Source organism: Puntigrus tetrazona, chromosome 1 (genome assembly GCF_018831695.1).
Source record: "Puntigrus tetrazona isolate hp1 chromosome 1, ASM1883169v1, whole genome shotgun sequence".
In the NCBI taxonomy this organism is placed as follows: domain Eukaryota; kingdom Metazoa; phylum Chordata; class Actinopteri; order Cypriniformes; family Cyprinidae; genus Puntigrus; species Puntigrus tetrazona.
The window spans coordinates 5,935,843-5,960,319 of record NC_056699.1 but is presented as its reverse complement, the minus strand read 5'-3'; the positions used below and the strand labels follow the sequence as shown (position 1 = coordinate 5,960,319).

At 34.4% G+C, this 24,477-nt stretch overlaps 1 protein-coding gene across 3 annotated transcripts in view; it reads right to left on the bottom strand.

The window, feature by feature from the left end:
* cacna1hb (calcium channel, voltage-dependent, T type, alpha 1H subunit b) overlaps positions 1 to 24,477 on the bottom strand; it is a 78,608-nt gene that overhangs the window by 12,881 nt on the left and 41,250 nt on the right. For all 3 annotated transcript variants that reach the window (XM_043241548.1, XM_043241541.1, XM_043241533.1), the window contains exons 7-25: positions 22,920 to 23,232; positions 22,215 to 22,307; positions 20,384 to 21,041; positions 16,588 to 16,937; positions 14,301 to 14,452; positions 14,032 to 14,217; positions 13,063 to 13,180; positions 11,630 to 11,785; positions 9,313 to 9,397; positions 9,050 to 9,237; positions 7,877 to 8,215; positions 7,088 to 7,188; positions 6,833 to 6,956; positions 6,168 to 6,236; positions 5,860 to 6,044; positions 4,102 to 4,228; positions 3,827 to 3,952; positions 2,853 to 2,942; positions 1,240 to 1,432 (exon numbers count right to left, since the gene is read on the bottom strand). In XM_043241548.1, coding sequence (XP_043097483.1) covers positions 1,240 to 1,432; positions 2,853 to 2,942; positions 3,827 to 3,952; positions 4,102 to 4,228; positions 5,860 to 6,044; positions 6,168 to 6,236; positions 6,833 to 6,956; positions 7,088 to 7,188; positions 7,877 to 8,215; positions 9,050 to 9,237; positions 9,313 to 9,397; positions 11,630 to 11,785; positions 13,063 to 13,180; positions 14,032 to 14,217; positions 14,301 to 14,452; positions 16,588 to 16,937; positions 20,384 to 21,041; positions 22,215 to 22,307; positions 22,920 to 23,232 — 3,653 coding nt within the window. The remainder of the gene's footprint in view (positions 1 to 1,239; positions 1,433 to 2,852; positions 2,943 to 3,826; positions 3,953 to 4,101; positions 4,229 to 5,859; positions 6,045 to 6,167; positions 6,237 to 6,832; positions 6,957 to 7,087; positions 7,189 to 7,876; positions 8,216 to 9,049; positions 9,238 to 9,312; positions 9,398 to 11,629; positions 11,786 to 13,062; positions 13,181 to 14,031; positions 14,218 to 14,300; positions 14,453 to 16,587; positions 16,938 to 20,383; positions 21,042 to 22,214; positions 22,308 to 22,919; positions 23,233 to 24,477) is intronic.

Here is a 24,477-nt window from a genome sequence, read left to right as displayed (position 1 = left end):
GAGATTTGAGGAAAGAGTAAATGGTTTTACTCTTAGTTATAATTATGTGCCTCCTGTCTAATTAAATTCTGGTTTGGTGGTTTTGAAGTCAAACAAAGTCAAAGGGCTTTTGAAGAACATGGCTGTGGAAATCGGTACTAATTGTCTATTTCTCAAGCTAAATACACACGACAGCAATTAAACTGTACTGTGCTAACCATGTGTGATGCAATAAAGTTACAATCAATAAAACAATCTGTTCCTTGCTAGTTTTATCCTAACCAGCAGTGACAAGCCACAAAATATTTTGTGGCCCTCCGAATTTCCGAATAACGAAGTGGCCAAAATTGGGCCAAAATCCATTTTGTTCTGAATTTTGCTTTCAGTGAAAACAGAAAAATTACTTTTTATTATGACAAAGTCTGCCTGGTCTCATAAAAATATGTACCTCTGTGCACTTTTTGTGTAAAATACGCAGCTATACATTTATAGGACAAAGTTTTACATATGTCATTATAATTTGTGTTCTGTTTTCAATTGTAAAGCTAGGCCATGCTATTATAAAATAAAATACAAAATATAAATCACAAATTTTAGGCTTTGCTTTATTTTTATATTTTAATGAACTCTTTGCCTTTAGAGTGAAATGCATCTTTACGGATAGGCTAGTAAAAGAGTTTTTGCTTTCTCTTTGAATTATAGATTTTTTCATTTTAAAAATAGTAATTTAAAGCTTTCTATAGATATATTTATCATATCCGTGAGCCAATTCGCTGAGTTTTGGTTCATCATTGTGAAGTGCTCCTAAAGACCGAGACGTCAGAAACCCTTTCCTTTTTTAAAATTTTTTTTCTAAATTAACTTAACTTAAATTAACTTAAAAATCACGTTTTCATTACTTACAAAACAGAACTATTTAACAGTGATATAAGCTGTTTTGGGAGAATGGGAAGACGGGTGAGCCCCTGTTCTCACGCATACTACATCATTCTGAAACAGGGCACTCAAGTTCAAAGAAATTCAGCTTCTAAAAATGTCTCTAGACCTTGGGAATAAAAAAAAAAAAAATTCTATTCACATCCATACAAAAACATCTGTGTGAGCCCAGTATTTTAATAGTTGTAGCGGGTAGGGTCTGACACACACACACACACACACATATATATATATATATATATATATATATATATATATGTGTGTGTGTGTGTGTGTGTGTGTGTGTGTGTAAGCCATGAGGACAGACAACAAACACACTCTTACTTCTGCGTTTCTTCTCCATGCGTTTCTGTCTCTTCTCCTCTCTTCGTCTGGCTTCCTCTTCCTCCTGGTCTTGTCTGCATTTGTGGAAGTTCTCGACCACCACACCAACAAACATGTTCAGCACGAAGAAGCTGACGATCAGCAGGAAGGAGATGAAGTACAGAAGCATCCAGGGATTATGGTTCCTTATAGGCTGCAGAGAGAGGAGAAAGAAAAACGGAGAAATCACGTAGTTATAAAAAGGTTAAAGAGGTGTCGTTTTCATAAGAAAATATTTGTGTGTATATGTGATCAGAACAGTGATGTATACTAAGCTTACAAAAATTATTTACTATATTAAACTTGCACATTCTCCTACCATTTATTTTATTTATTTGTATACTCACTCGACATTTATTTAGTCGCATTTAAAGTACTCCGCACATTAATTTAATCTTAATTCACTAATTAAAGGCTGTAACAACACCTTGCAGTGAAATTAAAAAAGCAGGTCCTATGGCTTTTTGTATTCACATTAATTTACGTTCATTTTGATGCTTCTCCTGTTTGCAAAAGCATATTTCTTCAAATCCACTCATAACATTTATAGTTACTTTGGCACATACTGTAGCATTTCCAATGTAAATTAATAATATTAAGATAAAACTTAAATTTAATATATACTAATGTACATATTTGGGGTCTGTTTTTTATGATTTGAAAGGAGTTTCTTATTCTTATGCTCACAAAAGACTACACTTGTTTGATCGGAAATAACAAAACAGTGAAACATGTGAAATATTATTACAATTTAAAATACCTTTTAATTTAATTTATTTTAAAGTTTGTTATTGTAATGCAAAGCTGAATTTTCAGCATCATTACTTTTGGAAAATGGTACAGTTTTTCAGGACTTTTTGATATGAATAGAAAGTTTACAATAACATTTATAAAAAAAAGAAACAAAAATCTAAAATAATAAATAAGTTCACTTTTACCTTTGATCTTTTTAATGAATCATTGTTAGTAAAAGTCTTACTCTCTTGCTTGCTTTCTAAATAAATACATTTTAATTGCCCTAAAATTTCAAAAAGCAATTTATTTCCAGAGACAAAGGAGCAAGAAAGCAAGGACATGAAATGAAAGAAAGTGTAGGCTGGAATGGAAACTCTGTACTTCTCTTATTGTATACGCAACACAATTGGTGTTTGTCACTACACAAAAGATAGGCCGCTGTAAAGGACACTATATAAACCAGTTGTGTTGAGTCTGTTACTGTCCATGTTTCTGTGTATGTGTGCGTAAGAGAGAGTATATAAGACCTCTCAGTGGAATTAAATGATGAATGTTCTGTCTCTCCTCTTCAACCTGCTCATTCTGGTGTCCTCCACTGTATTTTTATCTGTTTCTCTTTTTTTTCTTCAGTTCAGAGCTGAATTAATCAAACACTCGCTTTACCTAAAAACCCACTGCTGCCTTTTGTGATTGTGTCATTTGAGCTTCAGGGAAGAAAAAAAGCAGTAAACACTTCTGGCGCCTGTGTTTTCCTTTGTTATAACCGACAGACCCAGAGTGAGGTGTAAGTGTTTCCACACAGTTATCTAAAAAATACACACACACACACACACACACACCTGTTGGTCCACAGCCACGGCATCTAATCCATCGTACATGATGTTGACCCAGCCATCTTTAGATGACAGGACGAATAATGACATTAGTGCCTGCAGAAAAGAGATAAAATGGATTAATGCGAACAAGAGAATATTTTACAGAATTACTGTATCACTGTCAACAATATTAATATCTGTAAAATACTGAAGGGAAGGTGAGATTATCAATTTTTTTCCGTTTTTGTGCTCAATTGGAAACCACTGAAAAATTTAACAAATAAAAAAATTATTTATATATATATATATATATATATATATATATATATATATATATATATATATATATATATATATATATATAATTTTTATTTATTTTATTTTCCAATTGGTTTCCAATTGAGCACAAAAACTGTGAAAATGTATTTATATATAATTGCATTTTAAATATATTAAAATAGAAAAGAACTGCTGATTTGCCAATCAAGAAACATTTCATATTACTAGCAACGTTGAAAACAGCTTTTTATTTATTGTTAGGATTTTTTACAAAATAGAAGTATCAAAATTCAGACGTATAGCATTTCTTCTATATTTAACAATATAAAATAATGTTGAATAAAAGTGTTTTATATGCGTGTGTGTAAATATGAGCTATAAATATCTAGGCACTATGTAGTGACTTGTGAACAAAATAAAAAGCCAGTGAATGACATAATGGTATGCAAGTTGTAAGTCTAAACTAAAAATAGCACAGGTTTCACATATGAAACATCAGAACAGGAATGAGAAACACAGTCTACCAGAACCCTGTCACCTTGATAAATTGTGCTTGTGTGACCTGAACCTAAAATATAATGGGTTGCTTGATGGTTTAGAAAAAGGGCAAATGATTTCTTAATAAAAGACACCACCGGTGGACATAATTCATTTTTCGTGAATCCCCCCTTAATGTCTACATCTATACGAGCGTGTGTAAGTGATTGTGAGTGTCCTACCTGACCCAGGTTATCAAAGTTGTACTTCCTACGGACCCATTTGTATTTAGCCTGCAGGCACTCGGATTTATTGGTGATATTTCTAGTGTCAAAGCCTTCACAATGATAAAACTTCCCCTTAAAGAGCTGAGTAAAAGAAAAATACCTTACATTTAGACAACATTAATACAAAATGAACTACAAAACAAGCAATAGCTCTGATCTGTGATTGCATCTCATAAGCAAAAATGAACTGAATTTCTTTTTAAATGTAGACAATAGCAATATGCGTGTACCTGAACTCCTAGAATGCCAAAGACAATGAAGAAAGCGCAACAGATCAACACAATATTTCCAATAGGTCTGAGAGATGTGATCAATGTTTCAACAACCAGCTTCAGTCCGGGAGCTCTGCTTATGACCCTGATGACACGAACACACAAAGAAAGGCATATTTGGTGTTGCAACAATATCTGAACACGATGCAAAACCACTGAACTAGAAAGTGTGTGTTAATAAAAGGGCTCAGTGTTGCACAACAAGCTGACGAGACGAGATGTTCTCTGTTAGCCTTGAAATGAATAGGTGAGTCTGTTCAGCAGAATCTCTCTCTGTCTGAGAGTTGCCGTTTTTGTTCAGATGTGTCTAGAGGAACAGTTTCCTGACAATAGCAAGAGATGAAATGTGGTTTCAGCACCACGGACAGCAGCATTATTAAAATTTAGGGATGCACTTTTTTCATATGATCAGTCAGAAGTCAGGTCTGGTGAGGAGCAGCTGATGAGGTGAAGAGCAAATGAAAGTTCGAGATTTGGCAAAAATTTTCAACATATTAAATAACACACACACACACTGTATATATATACAGTATAATTAAAATGTAAAATAATATAATTTACTTTTGCTGAAACACCAAAAATGTTAAACAAGTTCCTTTAATAATCAATACTGTAAAAATTAAATTATTAAAATAACTTATTTGCATATACTGTATAAGCAATTAAATTACACATAATTACACCTAATTTAATCTAATTTCATAATTCAATTAATTGTTGAAATATAAACATTTAAATGGTATCTGTAATAAAAAAACATGTTTTCATGACAGGTTTATTAAAACATACTTTTTTTTTTCATTTCATTATAAAATTGACAACATTTGAAAGCTAAGCCTTTGTTTTATATCAAAAGTTTAGGGGGATTTTTGGATTTTAGACTTGATAAATACACTGATGAAATGTTTGTGCATGACCTGAAAACACAGAATACAAACATAGAGTACAATATCAAATTGAAGACTGATTCAAAATGAGAAATAAATGTCAGTCCAGCAGATTCTGCATGTTTCAGTCAGCAATTTTGGCTTCATTTTGGCTCTGTTTTGTTTTAACCAATGGAAAATTGGCTTTGACCTGAATACTTTTGGTTGCCAAAATTGTGGTGCATCCCTATTTCAGAAAATTGGTATTGAGTTGGAGTATACACTACATGAATTAAGCATTTTTGGAGTTCACCAGCTCTGGCCCCATTTCACTTTCATTATAGTGTAAAAGAGCAGTGTGAACATTTTGCTAAACATCTCCTTTTGTGTTCCTCGGAAATAAGTTGAATGAATTCCCCCTTTAAGAATATTACAGCAGCCTACACTTAATGTACATCTACAAATTCACACACACACACACACACACACACACACACACACACACACACACACACACACACACACACACACACATTGGCATTTGTGGTTTATGAGGACTCTCCATAGGCATAATGGTTTTTATACTGTACTGTGCTATTGTCCTACACCTAAACCTACCTCTTAAAGGAAACTTTGCATTTTTAGATTTGAACAAAAACACAATTTAGTATGTCTTTTAAGCCTTTTGAATTAAAAGGACATTGGCAGTGTCCCACCTTCAAATTATTATACCTGTCATACCCATGTCATTAAACAAATAAACCACAAATACCAACACACACACACACACACACACACACACACACACACACACACACACACACAAGCCTTCGGTGAGAGTCTCAATTACCTCAGGGGTCTTAGTGTTCTGAGCAGTCGCAGTACTCTCAAGATACCCAGGATTCTGTTCCCTCCAGAGGAGGCGAGAGAGACCAGGATGTCCACAATAGACACAAATACCAGCAGACCATCTAGAACATTCCAGCTGCTCTTCAGGTACGAGCCTGGACCAGCATACAGCCCAAGAGAAACCACCTGCAACACCAGCAACATAGTAATCATAATCATATCTGCATGTCATATTATTTTCTGTACCAGTATAAAAAACTTATTTAGGCAAACTAAAATGCATGCATGTAATGAATATTAATGTTCTACCTTCATAGTCATCTCAGCCACAAATATCACAGTGAAGATGTAGTTAGACACTTTAAGAAACATCCGCTCCTGTCAAACAAATGAATAAATAATGAAAATGTTATTTAAACAAATACACCACATATAGTGTGCATTACTGTTGAAATCATAAGTAAATGTTTAAAGAAATTACTACTTTTATTCATCATGCATGCATTAGACCAAAAGCAACAGTAAAGACAATCATGCTACATAATGATCTGCTGATCTATTTATCAAAGAGTCCTGAAACAAATAAGTACTCTATAGAGCAATGATAATAATAAGAAATGTTTCCTAAGCATCAAAAGAGCATTATTAAAATGATTTCGGAAGGATCGTGTGACATCGAAGAACAGGGTAATGATACTGAATTTCAGCTTTAACATCAAAGAAATGAACTGCTTTTAAAACATTAAAACAGACAAAAAATTGTAGTAATATTTCACAATATTGCTGTTTTTGTTGTATTGTGGGTTAAATAAATGCAGCCTTGGGGAGCAAGGAGAAAAAATGTTTTTAAAGCTTCCTGATCCCAAACATTTGAACTGTAGCATGCATATATATATATATATATATATATATATATATATATATATATATATATAGAGTTTGAGCACTAGAGTGAGTGTTGTGTTTGTGTTCACCGTGCTGTCAGGTTGGATGTCAGGTCTCTCTAGAGCAATTGTGATGCAGTTAAGGAAGATGAAAAAAAGCACAATATGATCAAACATCTTATGAGTGATGACCTTTTGACAGCGCACACGGAACCTGCAGAAAATGTGGGAGAAAGAGCAGTGAGAATAGCATAAAAATGTGCAAGCGCAGCATATATTATGTGTATATATGTGTGTGTGTGTGTGTGTGTGTGTGTTTGGTTGGTCTGCTGTGTTAGCACTCACTTATTTTGAGGGGAAAATAAGTAAAGTGACCAGTCCTCATGGTCTCTACACCACTGGGGTTTATACGGCTCCAAAAGTCTCTTTGCAATCAGACACCAGCTCTAAATGAAACAAAAACATTATACCAAATGAAGAACAAGCATAAGGAAAATTTAGAACGGAAATGCATATTTTTGAATTAAAATATTAGAACATATATAATATAATAATATAATATTATTTGGATCAGATACGTCAAGACGTCTGCAACAAAATAAATGTACAAAAGTGATTTTATGTCCATAGAAAGTACATTAAATATAAGTGAAGTGTCTACTTTTAAGGTTTCAGATAGGTGTTTGGAGAATAAAATGTTGAAATTTGGTTGAAATTATGTTATATTGATTGTGTAACAGTGTAACACAATACTGTGTGTAAAAATTCAAACATGCTTATTCTGACTTGCAGATATTAAAATATATAAAAGAATAAGGAAGCATATAAAACATTTTTAATTAGTAATCAAAAAAAAATGTACATTTCAACTAATTAGAATTTGGGGTGAAAGTAAGTCTAAAACTAAACAATTTTAGTGGAGCGGTTTCTGTAAATCAGGGACAAATCAATGTGACAAATGTGTTTTTTGCTCAGAAATTAAAACAACAACAATTTAAAGCAGTATTACACTTGTTGTTTTAACGTTTAAACCATTTTTCATCTTTGATCCATCTGCAAGAATATCCAATCTACGTGACTGATATGCTACAGCATTATAATAAATAATAAAAATAATTAAAAACAAGGCCCCACCTCCTCAAATTCATCATCTTCTGCCCCCTGTGTGGACGATGGATCGGGGCGTGTTATGTTGTGAGAGGCTGGATAACCTCCATCTATTCTGCCGTTACACTCCAAATATGGGCGTGGAACTTGGAGGAGCTCTGGAAAATCAAACGACCCCAGACACGAGACTCCGCCCAGACTGCCAGTCCTGCTGGATTTCCCATCTTCTGATTGGCTGTCATCCATGCTGTCCCGTTCTCCTCCTGAAAGCAAAGATTCGCGCTCTCCTGACTGAGCGCGTCTCATTAGGCTGGGGGCGTGGCCAAGGCTGTTCCAACTGGAGCGGCGACTTCCCCAAAGACTGGACTGCAACAGACACACAGACCGTGGCTGATTATCACAGAAACGGACAACTGGTGTAGCATGGCAGAAACAATTCAAAGAGAAATAACCAGAATAAATACAATAATGAAAATTTCACAGTGAAACATTTATTTAATTTTAAAAATATAATCGAAAACTATTCATTATTCACTGCATCTATGGACGTCTATACTCCAGGAATGAATAAAAAATATAAATATACAATATTACAATATTTTTTTATAATAACAAAAACACCCTGCTTTGATGAGTGGCCCTATTCTATACATTTTTTGTTCCTTAATTAATATGTGTGATTACGTATGATTTATTTATATAGGTAATATAGCTTTTGTACTTTTTATTTATTAATTTATTAAAAATATAAATAGATAGCATGACATATTTATATTATTAATAATATAAAAATGCTTTTGTAATTTTTATTTATAAATTTATCCTTAATTGATATTTTCTCATTAATTTATATTTTATATGATGATTTATATTTTCTCATTCAAATATAATAACACAGCGGGTAAAGTTCTAGATGGGTTTTATGGTTTGCTTATGGTTCAATATTTACACCAAAATAATTATTAATTTAATTGATTAATTTAAATCCAAAACGTCTTTAATTTGTGTGAAGATAAACAAACGTCTTAGAGGTTTGGAACGACATGAGGGTGAGTAATTAAGGACAAGAGTTTTCATTTTTCAGTGAACTATCCCTTTAAATGTCATAATTACAACATGAATATATCAAAACATCAATTTAAATGCCTTGCGAAGAGTGCTATTTGTGTAGGTTTATATGTAACAGCATTTCCTCCTCACCAGGGATCTCTGGTCATGGGGCTCGGTGGAGGTGTTGCTGTTGCGCCGTGATTGGCTGTAGATGTGTGACACCTCAGTTCTGGGTGTGGCGTTGAGCTGCATGTGTGTGTTGTGAGGTGGCATAGACGCCCGGGGTTCCAGGTGTCCATTGGAGATGGGCATTAATGTCTGCATTTTCATCTCTGATCCTAATATCAACAAGAGATTAACATAAAATAACAAAACATATAAACAGCTGTGCACAAACACACACACACACACACCTGAGTTCAGCAGTTCTCTCAGTTTGTCCTCATCACCATAGTCAGACGACATGTCGTCATCAGTGTCTGATCTGCTAGCATCACCCTGAAAGAGAAACAGAAATGACATTTAAAGGCTAAAATTTTGAATTCATGATAATGAATCATCATATTTTCACATCAACCCAAACCGCACAAGGCCAGCATAAATAAATGCAGAACAAACACAATTACATTTGCTCTTTCAAGGGTATGCAGCTCTCTACCTTTTAATCTCATGCTTAGTTAACTTAGTTGTCCTCGTCCTATTTCCTGCGAGTCACTGAACTTCCTCTTTCCATGCATTTTTAAAATCAACATGAAACAGCATTATGACCCATTCGAAAAGAATATTTCTCTAGAATTAAATTAGAAATTGATTTTATCGTGAAAAGTGGGCTTTAATATCAAAATGAACCAGGCCGTGTAGTTCCTGGATGGGTTAAGCCACACAAGCAATGGCCTCATACTCAAATAACTGCTGCTGTAAATATGTCAAAAATAAAGAGTGAGGAAGAAAAGCAGGAACGAATGAGAATCATCTATTATTTATTAATGTGTGCAATCAATTTTTTTTTTCGAAATAGTGTGATGCATGTGATAAACTATGATTTATACGTTTTTATATAGTTTTTCATTTTTATTTATTTATTCATGCAAATGTGTATTTATGGCTAGATGGTTTCAATATTCAAAATTTTTAATAAAAACTGCAATAAAAAAAATGTCTACTTTTCATGCATTTAAAATCAATGTTAAATAGCATTCAGATTTATTTTGCTTAAGTATTTATTGGAGTGAAATTTTAGTTGAAACAAATCCAACAGAAATGGATTTTATTTTGAAAGTTAGCTGTTCAGTACCAAAACAAACCAGGTTGTCTGCTTCATAGATGGCTTACAGTTTGTCACACAAGCAACAGCAATTGAGGTCGGCTCTTTTATACTAAAAATCTCCTATACTGTATACACGAATGCATGAAAAAATAAATAGCAATGGAAAAAAAAACGAGCAAAAAAGCAGGAATGAATGAAAATCCACAATATTCAGAGGTAACAACCGGAAACGTGTGTGTAAATGTGTATTTGAGTATTGTGTGAGTAGGCAAAGTGTCTAGTGTGTATGTGTGTGATATTTGTACCTTGCGGACAAAAGAGAGGGGGATAAAAGATAGAGGGAAAAAAAGGAACAACAGAAGGTTTGAGTGAAAGCGTTTTCCTATGAAATACATCATCACACCAGCTGCAGCTCAGCGTCTGCGCTTATACACTGCAGAGGAGTCTCATCTACATGAAAATTACACACACAAACCAAACATACACCAATCCACACAATCAATCTCTTTGATGTGACACCAATAACGAAAGGAAACAAGAGCGTGTTTTTCTTCATTTCCATGCACGCTCAAAGGAAACCCCTTTTTTTCATGGCGTGCATAATGGTTACTGTGCCGTAATTGAGTTACAGTGTAATAATTCTAGTCCTCTGATAGCATCTTACTCTTAACATGAAAAATTCCCTCTTGGAAACTCAATTAAATGCAATATGGCCATATCTAATTCAGTCGTGCAGAGGATTCTAGCAGATGTTGCAAACTAGAGGAAGTAGTTTCAGAAAGTTACAGCAGTCGACGCCCCCTACCCTCAAAACCCCCTTCCCCCCAAAAATGTACAGACCTAAAGGAATAGGTTATCCGAGAATTAAAATTTGCTGAATTCAAGAGTTTGTTTCTTCATCAGAACAGATTTGGAGAACATTTCTCTTGCTCACCAATGGATCCTCTGCAGTGAATGGGTGCCATCAGAATGAGAGTCCAAACAGCTGAGAAAAACTAACTCCAGTTCATCATTAACATCTTGTGAAGTGAAAAGCTGCAAGTTTTTAAGAAATAAACTTTATGGTGACACCTATTAGTTGTTTATTAGCATGTTCATTACATGTATATATATATACTGTGGATATTTGTTGGTTATTATGATGTTTTTATAAGGTGTTTGGACATCATCATTCTGACGGCACCCATTCACTGCAGAGGATCCGTTGGTGAGCAAGTGATGACATATTAAACTTCTACAAATCTAGAAAAAAATGCTTTATATCCTGGATGGCCTGAGGGAGAGTAAATTTTCAGCTATTTTTTTGGGTCAAGTAAGTTTTTTCTCACTGCACTAGAAACAAAATATCAATGCAGCACAGGCATTTACTTTAAAGAAAGAGATTACTAGCACATTCTTCAAGCAAAACATGAAAAAACTAACATAATGCACTGCAGTCTCTAGTCTGGCATCTGACATCTTACCTCAGCTTGAAATCCCTCTACTAAGATGGCAACCAGTAAGTTGAAGAGGACATAATTCCCAAAAGTCATCAAGGCCACGAAGTACAGAGCCGCCCAGGGGGAAGTGGAGGCCATGCCGTTATACAGAACCACATTCCAGTCCTCCTGGGTCAAAATCTGCAGAGACACAGGACGACCGTCAGCACAAACTGTATTGCACGAAAATGCTCACATAAATATCAAGATTGATTAGTAACTATAAATATGATAATATGGTCAAAAACATACATACATGTTTAACATACAAACTAAAACTAAGGCAATCTATCCAAAAATTCAAACACACACACACACACACACAAGTACTTTCATCACTATTTCATTACATATTTTACATTTGTTTTCACTCCAGCACTTTTCACACAGTCATCCTCAACAGAACCCGAACTCATCTCTGCCTCTTCCTGCAGACTGATTTAGAACTGAGGAAAAACAGCAGGTTCAGTCTGGAGTTTATATTCTGCTTACAAACGCGCGCGCACACACACTCCCACCCACACCGACAGAAATAGAGATTAGGGAAATTAAAGGCTCCCGGTACCGAAGAAACCCTGACTCCGATGGCTTCCCTCAGGGCCTGGAGTTAATACAGCAACCATATCAGTATTTGCACAAGTGTCACCCCCAGTGACCTCATCACACACCCAATACTGCAGGGAGAGGGCTGATGACCTCATCATGTCTGCAATAATATAGGGCAGGTTTCCATGACCTCAGCAATTTCACCTCGTAGAAGTTTAAATAATCCCAGTCTTAAAAGTACAACTGACGCACACAAACACATACAATCATATACAGCGAACCTGAGCGCTGCCTAACAGACAGAGATGACCGCAAGAGGATTCGAGCACTTAGCCGTATTACATAATAACGTTTAGAAGGCAGAACAAAAATGCTTCACAATCTAACACCAAATTATTGAAATAAATCATAAATATATAAATGTACAGCGTCAAAAATGGCTGCTTTGCTCTGACACTCAAGGATTTGTTACTTCGTTTAGGGGAGGCTAAATACCCACAATCCCTTGCCTCAGCATTTTTGCAAAACGCTGCTGTTCCCACATCGAGGAGTGAGCATTTAATCAAAACCTGCCTCTGAAGACTAAAAATGCTATATTTGGATGTTAAATGAATACAAGGCTCTGTGAGATTTTAATAAGTTCAACCGTCAGTTTAGTGACCTACCAACTCCTGGTGGTCAGCAGAAATGTGCTGATTTCAGGAATAGCAGCTTCAAAAACTAGTTGTGTAGTGTTGTATCTTTCATTAAAGAGGACCTTTGCTACTTAAGCCCAAAAAAGCAGTTGACCCTGAAGTGTTTCTACTTGTTAATAGAATATAACCATATCCATATATTGCTCATTAAAAAGTTTATAGGGACAATCTTCTGACCTGGAACACGGTGACGATGGCCCAGAGAAGTGAGTCAAAGTTCTTCCTGTCTGACACAGTGTCTCCATTCTCCAACCGCAGGGTAAACTTACACCCAAACAGATGCATTCCTAATATACTAAAACACAGAAGACAAGCGAAAGGGGGTGACTTATGTGATAAAAAGCTGCATGAGAAAAAAAAAATATACTTTTTATGTTTTCCTAGGTAACAGTGACATTCGACTCCAACTTACAACAATATAATAATTATTATAATACAGAACTTTAGTCTGATTATTTGAAAGATGTTTATTTTGTTTTATTCAAATTGCAAGTTCCCATTTATGCCTGGTACATTTTAATTGAAGAAATAAAAGAATGTTTGTTTTTTTAGAGCATACTTTCACTATAAAATGTATTTATTTACCCAAATATACTATTTAAAAGACTGATACGTGCTATAGTTATGGAATTGACCACTAGGACAAGGTACACTAAAGGTAAATAAATTAATATAATTACTTGACTTTATTTAAAGATAATTAATTAAAAACTATTTTTACTTGAAAGAAGAGAAAAGAAAATTAGCTCCTGCCAATATGCTAGTAGTGCATATAATAAGCAACTAGTTAATAAGCAATCTAGTTAAACTTTCATTTCAGTCAGAAACATTTCTCTTTTGGAGTCCAAAATCTGAAACAAACACAATACACACAAACACACACACACAAATGACTAAAATGTTAAAATCAAAATAAAAAAAAAGAAAACATAAAAACCTAATTAAAAAAAAACATTGCAAACAAACGAAAAACCTATAAATCAATATAACAAATCAAACAAACAAAATGGATGTTATATAAATCAATGTAATAAATAAAATGAAAGTGTTTTCCCTTCAAAGCCAACTGGGAAATATTAACAAACTATAGTGCAGTAAGACTTGTTTGCTTTCAGTATACTTCTTGAATGAAGCTTCCATTCAAACCTAAAGATGAAGATGAAGAGCATCAGCAGCATGCAGAAGGTGGCCACATTGTCCATGGTCTTCATCAGTACCACCAGCTGTCTGCGCAGAGCCGGGAGGAACCTCACCAGCTTCAACACCCTGAGCAAACGAAACGTGCGCAAAACCGAAAACCCTCCGTCCGCTTGACCGACGATCTCACACACGCTATAGATCCAACAGACAGAACACGAGTGGTCAAAATACACAGTGTTTACAACGACTGTAAAGCAAGCAGAACAGCAAAGAACCTGATGATGACGATGATCCCGTCAAAGATATTGTAGAGGTTGCTGATGTAGTCAAACAAACCGCAGGCCGACAGCTTCAAGAGCATTTCTAACGCAAACAAACTGGTGAAGACAATATTACTGATCTCCAACACGTCTGTCAGCTCGTCCGGCTGAAAGAGACAACGGATATACAACATCAGTCCAGTTTTATGTGATACGTCAACAACTAGTGCTGTCCAGTGATTCATCGTGATTCACCCAATCCAAAATACACAAAGTTTGTTTACCTAATATGTGTGTGTAACACACACAGGTAACAAAATAGGTTATGCTTATATATTGAAAATATTTATCTGTAATAAAATGCTATAAATGTATACATGTAAATATTTTTAAGATATATACTGCATCTGTGTGTATTTATATATACATAATAAAATAACACAAATACATTATGGAAACAAAAACTTATTCTGGATAAGATTAATTGTGATTAATCATTGGACAGCATTAGCACATAATTAGTGCTGGGAAAGGATTAAATCACATCCAAAATAAAAGTTTTCGTGTACATAATATATGTGTGTGTGCTGTGTATATTAATTATGTATCTATAAATACACACATGCACGCATATACTTACATGCATAAGTATGGAAAGTATGTTTAATTACTAAATGTATTTATATATAATATAAATATAAATATATACAAGTAAATACACATATATACGTAATAAATATGCACACACATGTATAAACAAAAACTTTATTTTGGATGTGATTAATTGTTGCCCTGCACTAAAATATTTTTAACATACAAACATATTTTCTTAAATATATACATGTATGTATGCTTGTGTGTGTTTACATGCACATAATAAATATACAAAGTACACACACACACACACACACATATTATGTACACGAAAACCTTTATTTAGGATTCAATTGATCCCCATTAATTGTTGCCCAGCGCTACACCTATGTATATTTTTATACTTTTATGTCTAAAAGATGAAAAAAAAACACACTTCTCAACAGGTCATGTGATCTGAGGCACTCACATCTGTAACACATATGCTTTTAACACGAATGTACACAAAAGCTACACTAGTGTTGTTACTGTCATGACATTGTATTTATGCTTCTCTTCTTTCACTCCATGAGGCTTTATTTCTTGCCGAGGAAGAGCAGGCGAGCGCTGTTATTAACCGTGTCTACTGTAATGTAAATAATCATTTCCCTGGCAACAGTGTGAATGTCCTCTGCCTCAAACCGGTTAATCTCAGACTCCTCTCAGTCTCACATAGACACACTAATCCTAACCAAGGGGGTTAATTAAATGCAATGTGAGCCAAAAACATGCATAGAATCACAGCGCTGTGGGATCATGTCGGGTTACAATGAGTGTTTTTGACACTGGGGGATTTATTTGTATGTGCCAGCAAAAACCAGACACTAGAGGAAAACGGTTTTGCTCAAAGTCACACAGTTTCATTTCAGGGGATTAACAGAGTTATTCATTACGGCAGTTTCTCTTAATATGTTTCCTCTTACATATTAGATATTAAAAGTTATAGTTTTTAAAGTTATAAATCTGTTTTAAATCAATTTATTTCAAGGGTACAATCTATATATATATATATATATATATATATATATATATATATATATATATATATATATAATTTCTATATATATGTCAATTGAATATAAAATGTAAGTCCATTTAAATTAGGCCAACATGTTTTTTGGTCACAAACAAATTGCACAAATGCATTGATTCAGATCCAAAATGACACAAACACACTGGAAATTGCAAGCATTATTATTTTTAATCTAACATCATCCATCCATTTAATTACATTATTTAAGTACTCAACTAAAGCTTAGTCCTCGTTGTCAACTGAAACAAATCCCTTTAAACATAACATTTCCCTTTAAAAATTATTTTATTTTTAAATTGCTTTATTTATTTATTCATTTATTTATAATCATTATTGTATGTTCAGTATTTGTGCTGGATTACTTTGTGTTATTAATATTATTATTATTATTCATTTTTACTATTAATTACATAATAATAATAATAATAATAAAAGCTTCATTTATTTATGTGTTAAAGTTCTCCTATTATAATTATTGTTTATTTAATAACGAATCTGTGTAGTTTGTGAAACTTTTAAGACCTTTTTTTAAAATTAGTAGAGATAGCTAGAAAATGGTGTTCATTAGAAACAGCCCAGGTGTTAATTAATGTAGAAAATCTCTAATTTGTGTGTAAATGAAAGCATTATACTCACCTGCTCATGGTACTCCACTCCCATGCTGAGTGTATTGATAAGGATTGCTATCATTATCCCTCTGTTGAAGTACTTGCTGTCCACAATCCGCCTCAAAACGGCTCTGGCATAATGAGCGCACATACACACACAGTTCTTATTCCCAGACTCCTTTTCGTCCAAATTCTGGTTTCTCCTGCTCTCTTCTGAGCGGATGCCTGGCCCCTGTTTCTCCGGGTCTGATTCACTGTTGGAGTCGCAATTAACACCATCACCTTCCTGGGCGCAAATTGGGCAGGAAGATGACTCTGAAGACACCAGTCCCGCCCTGCTGTCCACACACACACTCGAGCACGTTCCCGTATACACACCTGCAGTGAAGGACGACAGTTGTTAATATCACACACAGGGAGGCTGGGGCTAGACGTCTCAAAAACTGTCCAAGTCCAATTTACACTAATGCTTTTCTACAAGGTTTTCCAATATGTCTATACAGAAACTGTCAAAACTACTCCTATTCTCTATCTTGTTTACAGTAGTAGTCTAACAAACTTGGTGTTGTGTTTTATAAATTTAGTTGGTTGTAATGAATCGCTTTTGCAAGTTGCTTTGTATGATGAATGCATAAATGTAAATGCAAAAAGTAAAAGTCTGCACTTAATAGGCCGACAACTTGCCCCAAAATTTATCATATTATAATATGTGATATAACCTGATAACTAGGCAATGCAGTGATGCATTAGTGACCTGATTTACAACACTGTGACTTGCTTTGATAACAGTGATCGATACTGTAACTCTCCCATAATCAGGGCAAAATCTGTCTGCATTTGTCTTTTGAGAGGTTCAATTATCTCTTACATGAAAATCACAATGTGCATGAGTCACATATAAGTTCATTTCAGATATATGGTATATTAACTTAAGACACCCAATCCAGACAAAAAGGAATATGTACAGAGCTCGGTGAACGCTGATACTTTAATTACACTAATGGGATCAAACTGGACTTCTCTAAGGTTTTATAGTCTTCAGTGTTAGCTAAAATCACTGTTCTTTCATTGTTTTTGTCACCACTGTTATTGTGTTGGAATTATTTGGTTCCTTGGGGAGCTATAGGATTTTTTCAAACTGTTGTGAAATTAAATGCTCTTGGCTTTCTAAAAGGTGTACCAACAAACAATCTGTATTAATAAAAAATTCACTTTTTTTAAAAAAAGGAACACTTTCATTAAGCAAATATACACTCATTTGATCAAGAGTGACAGATTCCTAAAATGTTACAAAGGATTTCTATTTAAATAAATGCTGTTCATTGGCAACATATAAACATAAATATCAAAGCTTAATGGCATGATTTTTAGAAAGGAAAAATTTAAAGAAAAACCTAAAAGAGAAAAAAGAAGAATTAGAGAGAATCTCTGCAACTGTGTCAATAATAGCAATCATGTAATTGATAAAAAAGTAACTATAATTTACTTAATTTTTGGAAAGTTTATGTAATCCATATTACATGTAATCAGCTGCTACCCAGCTATGATGAGATCTATTAAATGCAATTGCCCCAGAAGTGTGGGTGAGGATGTACTTTACCTACAGGATGCTGAAACGAATCAAAGTTATGAATACATTTAGACCAAAATGGTGAAAAAAACCCAAGGCTTCCTCTCCAGGTAATTTCAGGCAGAAGTCAAGAGGCACAAAAATAATGACTAGACAGAGTGTGAGTTTGTTCAAACGGTTCCCTCAATTCAATTTGGAATTATTAGGGCATGTCAAGTGCGCAAAGCCAAGGAAAAAAATAAAGAATTCCATTATCTACGTTATTAAGTTAAAACCCCAGAGACAGAATTTACTCTTAATCCACAAACTCAAAGTCAAATTTTGAACATGACAGTAGGGCCAAAACACTTCACTTTTTGCACAGAGATTGCAATATTTGTACCTTTAAGCCACAATTCATATAGCTCACACTTAATTTTGATAGTCCACTTTAGTCATTCTCCTAACTCTAAGTAACTTTCTATCTGCATGTCTAACTGCAGTTAATTTGAATCTACATGTCAACTAAATCTCATTAGAGTATTACTAGACTGTCAGTTTAGGATTAGGGTTGGTAGAATAACTAATATTTGCAAAGTTGATTTGTTGATTATATTTTTCCGATGTGTGACCCATATCCAATATACGCATTCACAATACACATGGTGAAACAACCCAGGCTATATGTGTTGACATGGGAAGAGAGATCACTTTAACCGGCGGATTAAAAACAAACAACCCGTGGCAATAGAGTAAGAGTATCCCAATTCCACAGAAGAACTGCAGACTTGCTTAGTGACCTGGAAAAGCATCCACCTGAGTTGCGTTTATTTAACACTGTGGCGTTTTCTGTGATGCACAAATCTCATTAACAGGGGAATCTGATCTGTCTGATTAAAGGGCGAACACAAATGCACATATCCAGTTCACATCAGATATATTTTCACATATGAATAAGGTCCGAAAACAATCTGAGAAAATCGGAATCCTGGAGTTTTTTTTTCCTGCTTATAGGTTCATGGGTCATTTACGATTTGTCCCTCACAGGAGAAAATTGGAACTGGGTTGCTTGAACCATGTAATGTAAAAGCAAAAAAATATAAAATAAATAAAGTGTTAGCACATTGAAACAGACAGTCTAATGCTCTACTGTCAGTTAAAAAGTAGTTGCAGTTACTTACAGTTAGTAGAATGTCTGTAGATTATTAAAATAAAGCTAAGGTGAAATAAAAGTTCCTGATTATTTATTCACCCACAGGCCATCCAAGATGTTAATGAATTTTCTTCTTCAGTCGAAAATAAATGAAGGTTTTTGAGTAAGACATATTCTACTTAAATAATACACGCATATGTGTGTATTTCTAGACACATATATACAATAAATATACACTAAAAAAAAAAAGTTCCAAAAAGTTGTTTCAACTTAAAATAAAGTGTAACCCGCTGACTAAAATTTTTTCGTTTAGTCAACTAGAACGTTTAGTTATTTAATGTTAATTTAGGTGACAACTGGAATATTTTAGCTGACTAGACTAAATATTTTAAGACAGCGGGGTAACATATTATTTTAAGTTTGAAACTACAAGTTTTTTTTTTAACAGTGTACAAGTACACAAGTACGCGCACATATATTATGTAAACCAAAAAAATCATTTTAGATACAGTTAATCGTTGCACAGCACTATATAGATATAGTTCCATCTATCTATCGTGCCTCATCCACATTCTGTCACACTAAATTCACGCATTACATAATCACGTTAAAAAAGTCATTCGTGGTACGTTCTCTGTTTGTGTACTTTTGTTCGAAAAGGTAGGGTAGGGTGAAAAACTATTTTCTCCTATAATTTAAAAATCGTCCAAAAATCCTTTTTTTGTCATTTCAAAATTGTCTGACGTTGTTTAACCCTTTTTTTGAAAAAAGCGACCGATTTCCTTTGCATGTTCTCTTTGTAAACACTGCGTCAGTACATCTGCATGCATCACTATATAATGCGTGAGGCCAAACCAGCTAAGACCCTTATTACTCAGCTGGGATTGTATGAAGCTGCACTGAAACGGCAATTTTGACCTTCAACTCATTGATTCATTCAAGTCTGTTTTAAAAAAAATCCTAGAATGTATTTTTTATTAACTGAAGAAAGAAGGCACGAACATCTTGGGTGACATGGGGGGTGAGTGAACCATCAGCAATTTTTTATTCTAGAAGTGAACTAATCCTTTAATATATGAACGCAATTGCATTAGATAAAATACAGCTTATCCATGCTCTTACCGTGCTGCAACTTGTAAGTATCATGGTATCCACCACAAACAGAGATCTTCCTGCCATAGAGTCCATGATGGAAAGCCGATGCTTTGACTCCACTTGTCGAGTGTGAGCGATTATGTGAGTTTGAGTATAGTTTGGAAGGCAGGATGGTGGGATAGTTCATGCCGAGCCTCAAACCCTTTAAATTTTGTAGTGCAAGAGGAAGCGATGGGGTCTTTTTGGAATTCTGCGCATCTCTATCGAGATGAAGGGTTTTCATTTCTATGCCGTTGCTGATGTAATGTTGATGCTGATGGGGATGATGATAGTGCAGCATACAGTATTGGGTCGGACCCATCTTTGCCCCGTTGTCACTCCAATATCCATTAGTCCCGCCCACCGACAGGGAGCTGCTAGGATTGGCCACACCCCTGTGTCTCTTGCGGCATAATTCGCCGCAGAGACGTGCGGCATGTCGGAAAAGTTTGCGGCAAACGTGGACGAGGTATTTCAGCATTTCTTCGTAACAGGATCCCGGTTCGGTCAGGCTAGCTAAGGTGGATTCGTTGCTACGAAAACGTGCCCGCTGCTCCTGCATCAGCTGGTTCTCACGTTGTTTGGTCTCGGAGAACTGTGTTGCTATGACAACGAGGCACAGGTTGATCATGAAGAAGGAGCCTACCTGTGGACAAAACAAAATATGAGTAACGCAGAGATAAACAGAGATATTGAAAACAATAATCCAAAAACAACGGAGGATTAACCTAGTAGTTATTACATTTCATGATCTTGACAGTCTTGTGGACAATATTGTTGTGATCTGTATGGCATTTTTATGAAAAGTATACTTAAACTACAAAACAATTTCTCTCAGAAATGGCTAAAATTCTCAAATAACTACAAAGAACAGCAAGCAACACATTGCATTAAATGTGACATTTTGAAATAATCATTCAAATTGTAATTCCTGTAAATATAATCCAAATTATTAACTGTTATTAACTGTTATTAACAACTCTTATTAAGCAGCACAATGCTTATAATTTATTATTACTGTATAAGAAATCTTTCTTGATCAGAAAATCTGCATATTAGAATCATGTGACGCTTAAGACTAGTAATGTTGCAGTAAATCATCAGAAAAAAATACATTTTAAAATATGTTTAAATAGAACAGATATATTAAAATGTAATTATATTTTACAGCATTTCTTTTGTTTTACTGTACTTATATGAAAAAAAATACAGCTTTGATGAACATAAAGTGCTTTTTTAATAAATGACAATATTAATTTTTTTATGGGAAATATTTATTTTTTATTTTCTAGGTTTTAAGGTTTACATATTTTAGTCAGTCAACTAATTTAAACACAATTTTATGCTGAGTTTTGTAGTCGCTACCAGACTAAAACATGTTTCAATTTTTTAGCACTTTATTTAGCTGCAGATGATTTAATAGTTGCTTATGCAGTATAGTTCTTTATAGACCGATCAATAAACTTGGTTGTACTTGCTTATAGGTTAAAACAAAAGAAAGTGATTTGATTTTAGTAAGATATAAAATTATAATTAAATGAGTACATTAAAGGCCTAAGATTGTATTACTTACAGTAACCCAGTAGATTTCTTAAGTACAAGCATTCAGTTTCAGTTTCATAATTCTCATTACAAATTCCTTAGAAATCCAGACAGAATTTTCATCTCTTTAAGTATGGTTATCAAGTAAAATTACTTGAGTAAATTACACAGCTGATGATAGCAAAAGCCATTTCCATGCAACTAATGAAAGCAGATGACTCCAGCAGAGGTTAAAAGAGAGTAAGACGTATCAGTTAATTAATTACTGTGCACTTACAATGATAAGAAAGATGAAATAGATGAAGTTGTAAAAGGAATGCGCATCCATGACATAGTACATGATATCCACCCATCCCTCTAACGTGATGACCTGATGAGAAAACACAAAAATCATCCACCATGCACGTAATCCTTAAAATACAGTGCCAAAACACAAAGGACATCCTGGGATATTGTTCATCGCTTCCAGAGAACTAGGTCAGGAAACTCTACGCAATGATAAACGTCACGCTGCGGTCAATCCAATTACTCAAAAACCTGATAAATGTCCGTGTCCATTCGCAATCAGATTACTAAAGAATATGATAAATATTGTTGCCCTATAGATTCGATTAGAATGGAACATGATAAAACTTGATTTCCTAGGACAGGTAAGTTGGTTATTGATGTAAGAGGATTCACTCTCGCTGTAGCCCCTGGCAACCATTCACTTCATTTTCTGACTCTGAAACTAAGTGTCTCTCGGCGCCAGAAGGATATGTGAGGATAAAAAATATCACCGCCTGCCAGACTGAATATATACTCAGCGAAAATTTTAATGAACAACTTGGAGCGGATCTCTAAAGCACATTCATCTGAGTAAAAAAAAAAAAAAAATTCTTGACCTGCCTTCTGAAAAATTATTGATGACTATGCATGTTTTTTTTTTTTTTTATAAACTCATTCAGTACCCTTTCATCTTTTTGCCGACACGCGTACACACCTGAAAGATAGCAATCCAAGCATATCCAATGTTGTCAAAGTTGATAGCCCCATTATGTGGATTGTGTTCGCTTGCATTGCAGTTGTTGTAATACAAGTTCCAGTTTACACATCCATGATGAGGGGGGTCTTTGAAAACAAGATCTGTGACATTATCAGCCGTGAGATTACAATCGACCCCTCCAACTCTGCGCTTCGGGATGTTGGAGCAGTGCAGCATGCCGTTGTCCCGGGTGGTGGAGCAAATGAAGGGGATGTCATCGGTTTCGTCCGCTCGGTAGTATTCACTCACAGACTCGGAAACATTGTACAGCCTGCAGAGAGACCACATGGAGTAAGTTACGGAGAAACACACATACACACTGTGCAGGGTTATTATCACGAATTGAAACAAACAAACCAAAAAAAACCAAATATTTAAAAAAATCTAAAAATTATAATTAAAAAAAAAAGAATGACTTTAAGGTTTTTAAAGTAAACTAAAATAAGTATAAAAAATTCAATTGCAGTCAAAACTGTGAAAAAATTATTAAGTAAATCAATACTATAATAATAACACTGGCCCAGACAGCAGTTTTTTGATATGTGATGCATTATTTTAAATTGGACCTTGAATGGGTCGAGTTTTCTATCACGCATATTATCATTTTCATATTCATTGTAGTAAAAGCTGATTAACTTTGCTCTTCAATTATTCACATTATTTATCAACTAAAGTCATTCCAACATTCATTGTCTCATATAATATTTAGTTTGACATCCTGAGGCTGGCCATCAATATTTTGTTGGTTTATTTATTTATCTTATCTAATTTATTTACTTGCTTTATTTTTTAAAAACAGCAAAAATCTTTAAAAAAAAGACCAACTGATGTTTTCGTGCACCTTTTATCAATACACTAAACTCAAAACAGAATGCTAATTTGCTTGACATTTAATATTTGCAAATCGCACTGCATTGCATTATAGCCAAAATGTCCCATGTTCCTATCACAGAAATGTAATCAATTTAAATCCCATTCAAAACAACTCTATTACGAAACGGTTCTTTCAGTACGATTATAGAAAGAAAATGTAAACAGCAATTTATATATACTAATTCATGCAAATAAGCAACACCTCCATACATTGCGGATCAAAACGGTACTCTTTTCAAAAAGAGCAATCAAAATATCTGCATGCATGGAGACGTCGACCTCCAATCACAGGATGAATAACTTGAAATATAAGAGTAGGTGATTAACTGAAGAATTTGTAAATATTTTCAGATCTGCACTCACATCAGAAGCACTACATTTGTATATGAAGTTTCTATTTAACATTGTAGCAGCATAATAGGCTTAAGAGTCCTCTGACTAATGCTAACAGAAGCATTCCTCCGTCACCACCTCAAAGCTACATAATAATGTGCGATAGTGTGGAGCTTTTTGTTCTCTGAGCATTTACAAACCATTTGAGCCAGGAGAGCTTCTGCTTTAATCTGTCTCACATCCTGCTTATTAAACTGAAAGAGCCAGAAGAGCTTAAAGCCGAGCTATTAGGTAATCACATCATCTGCAA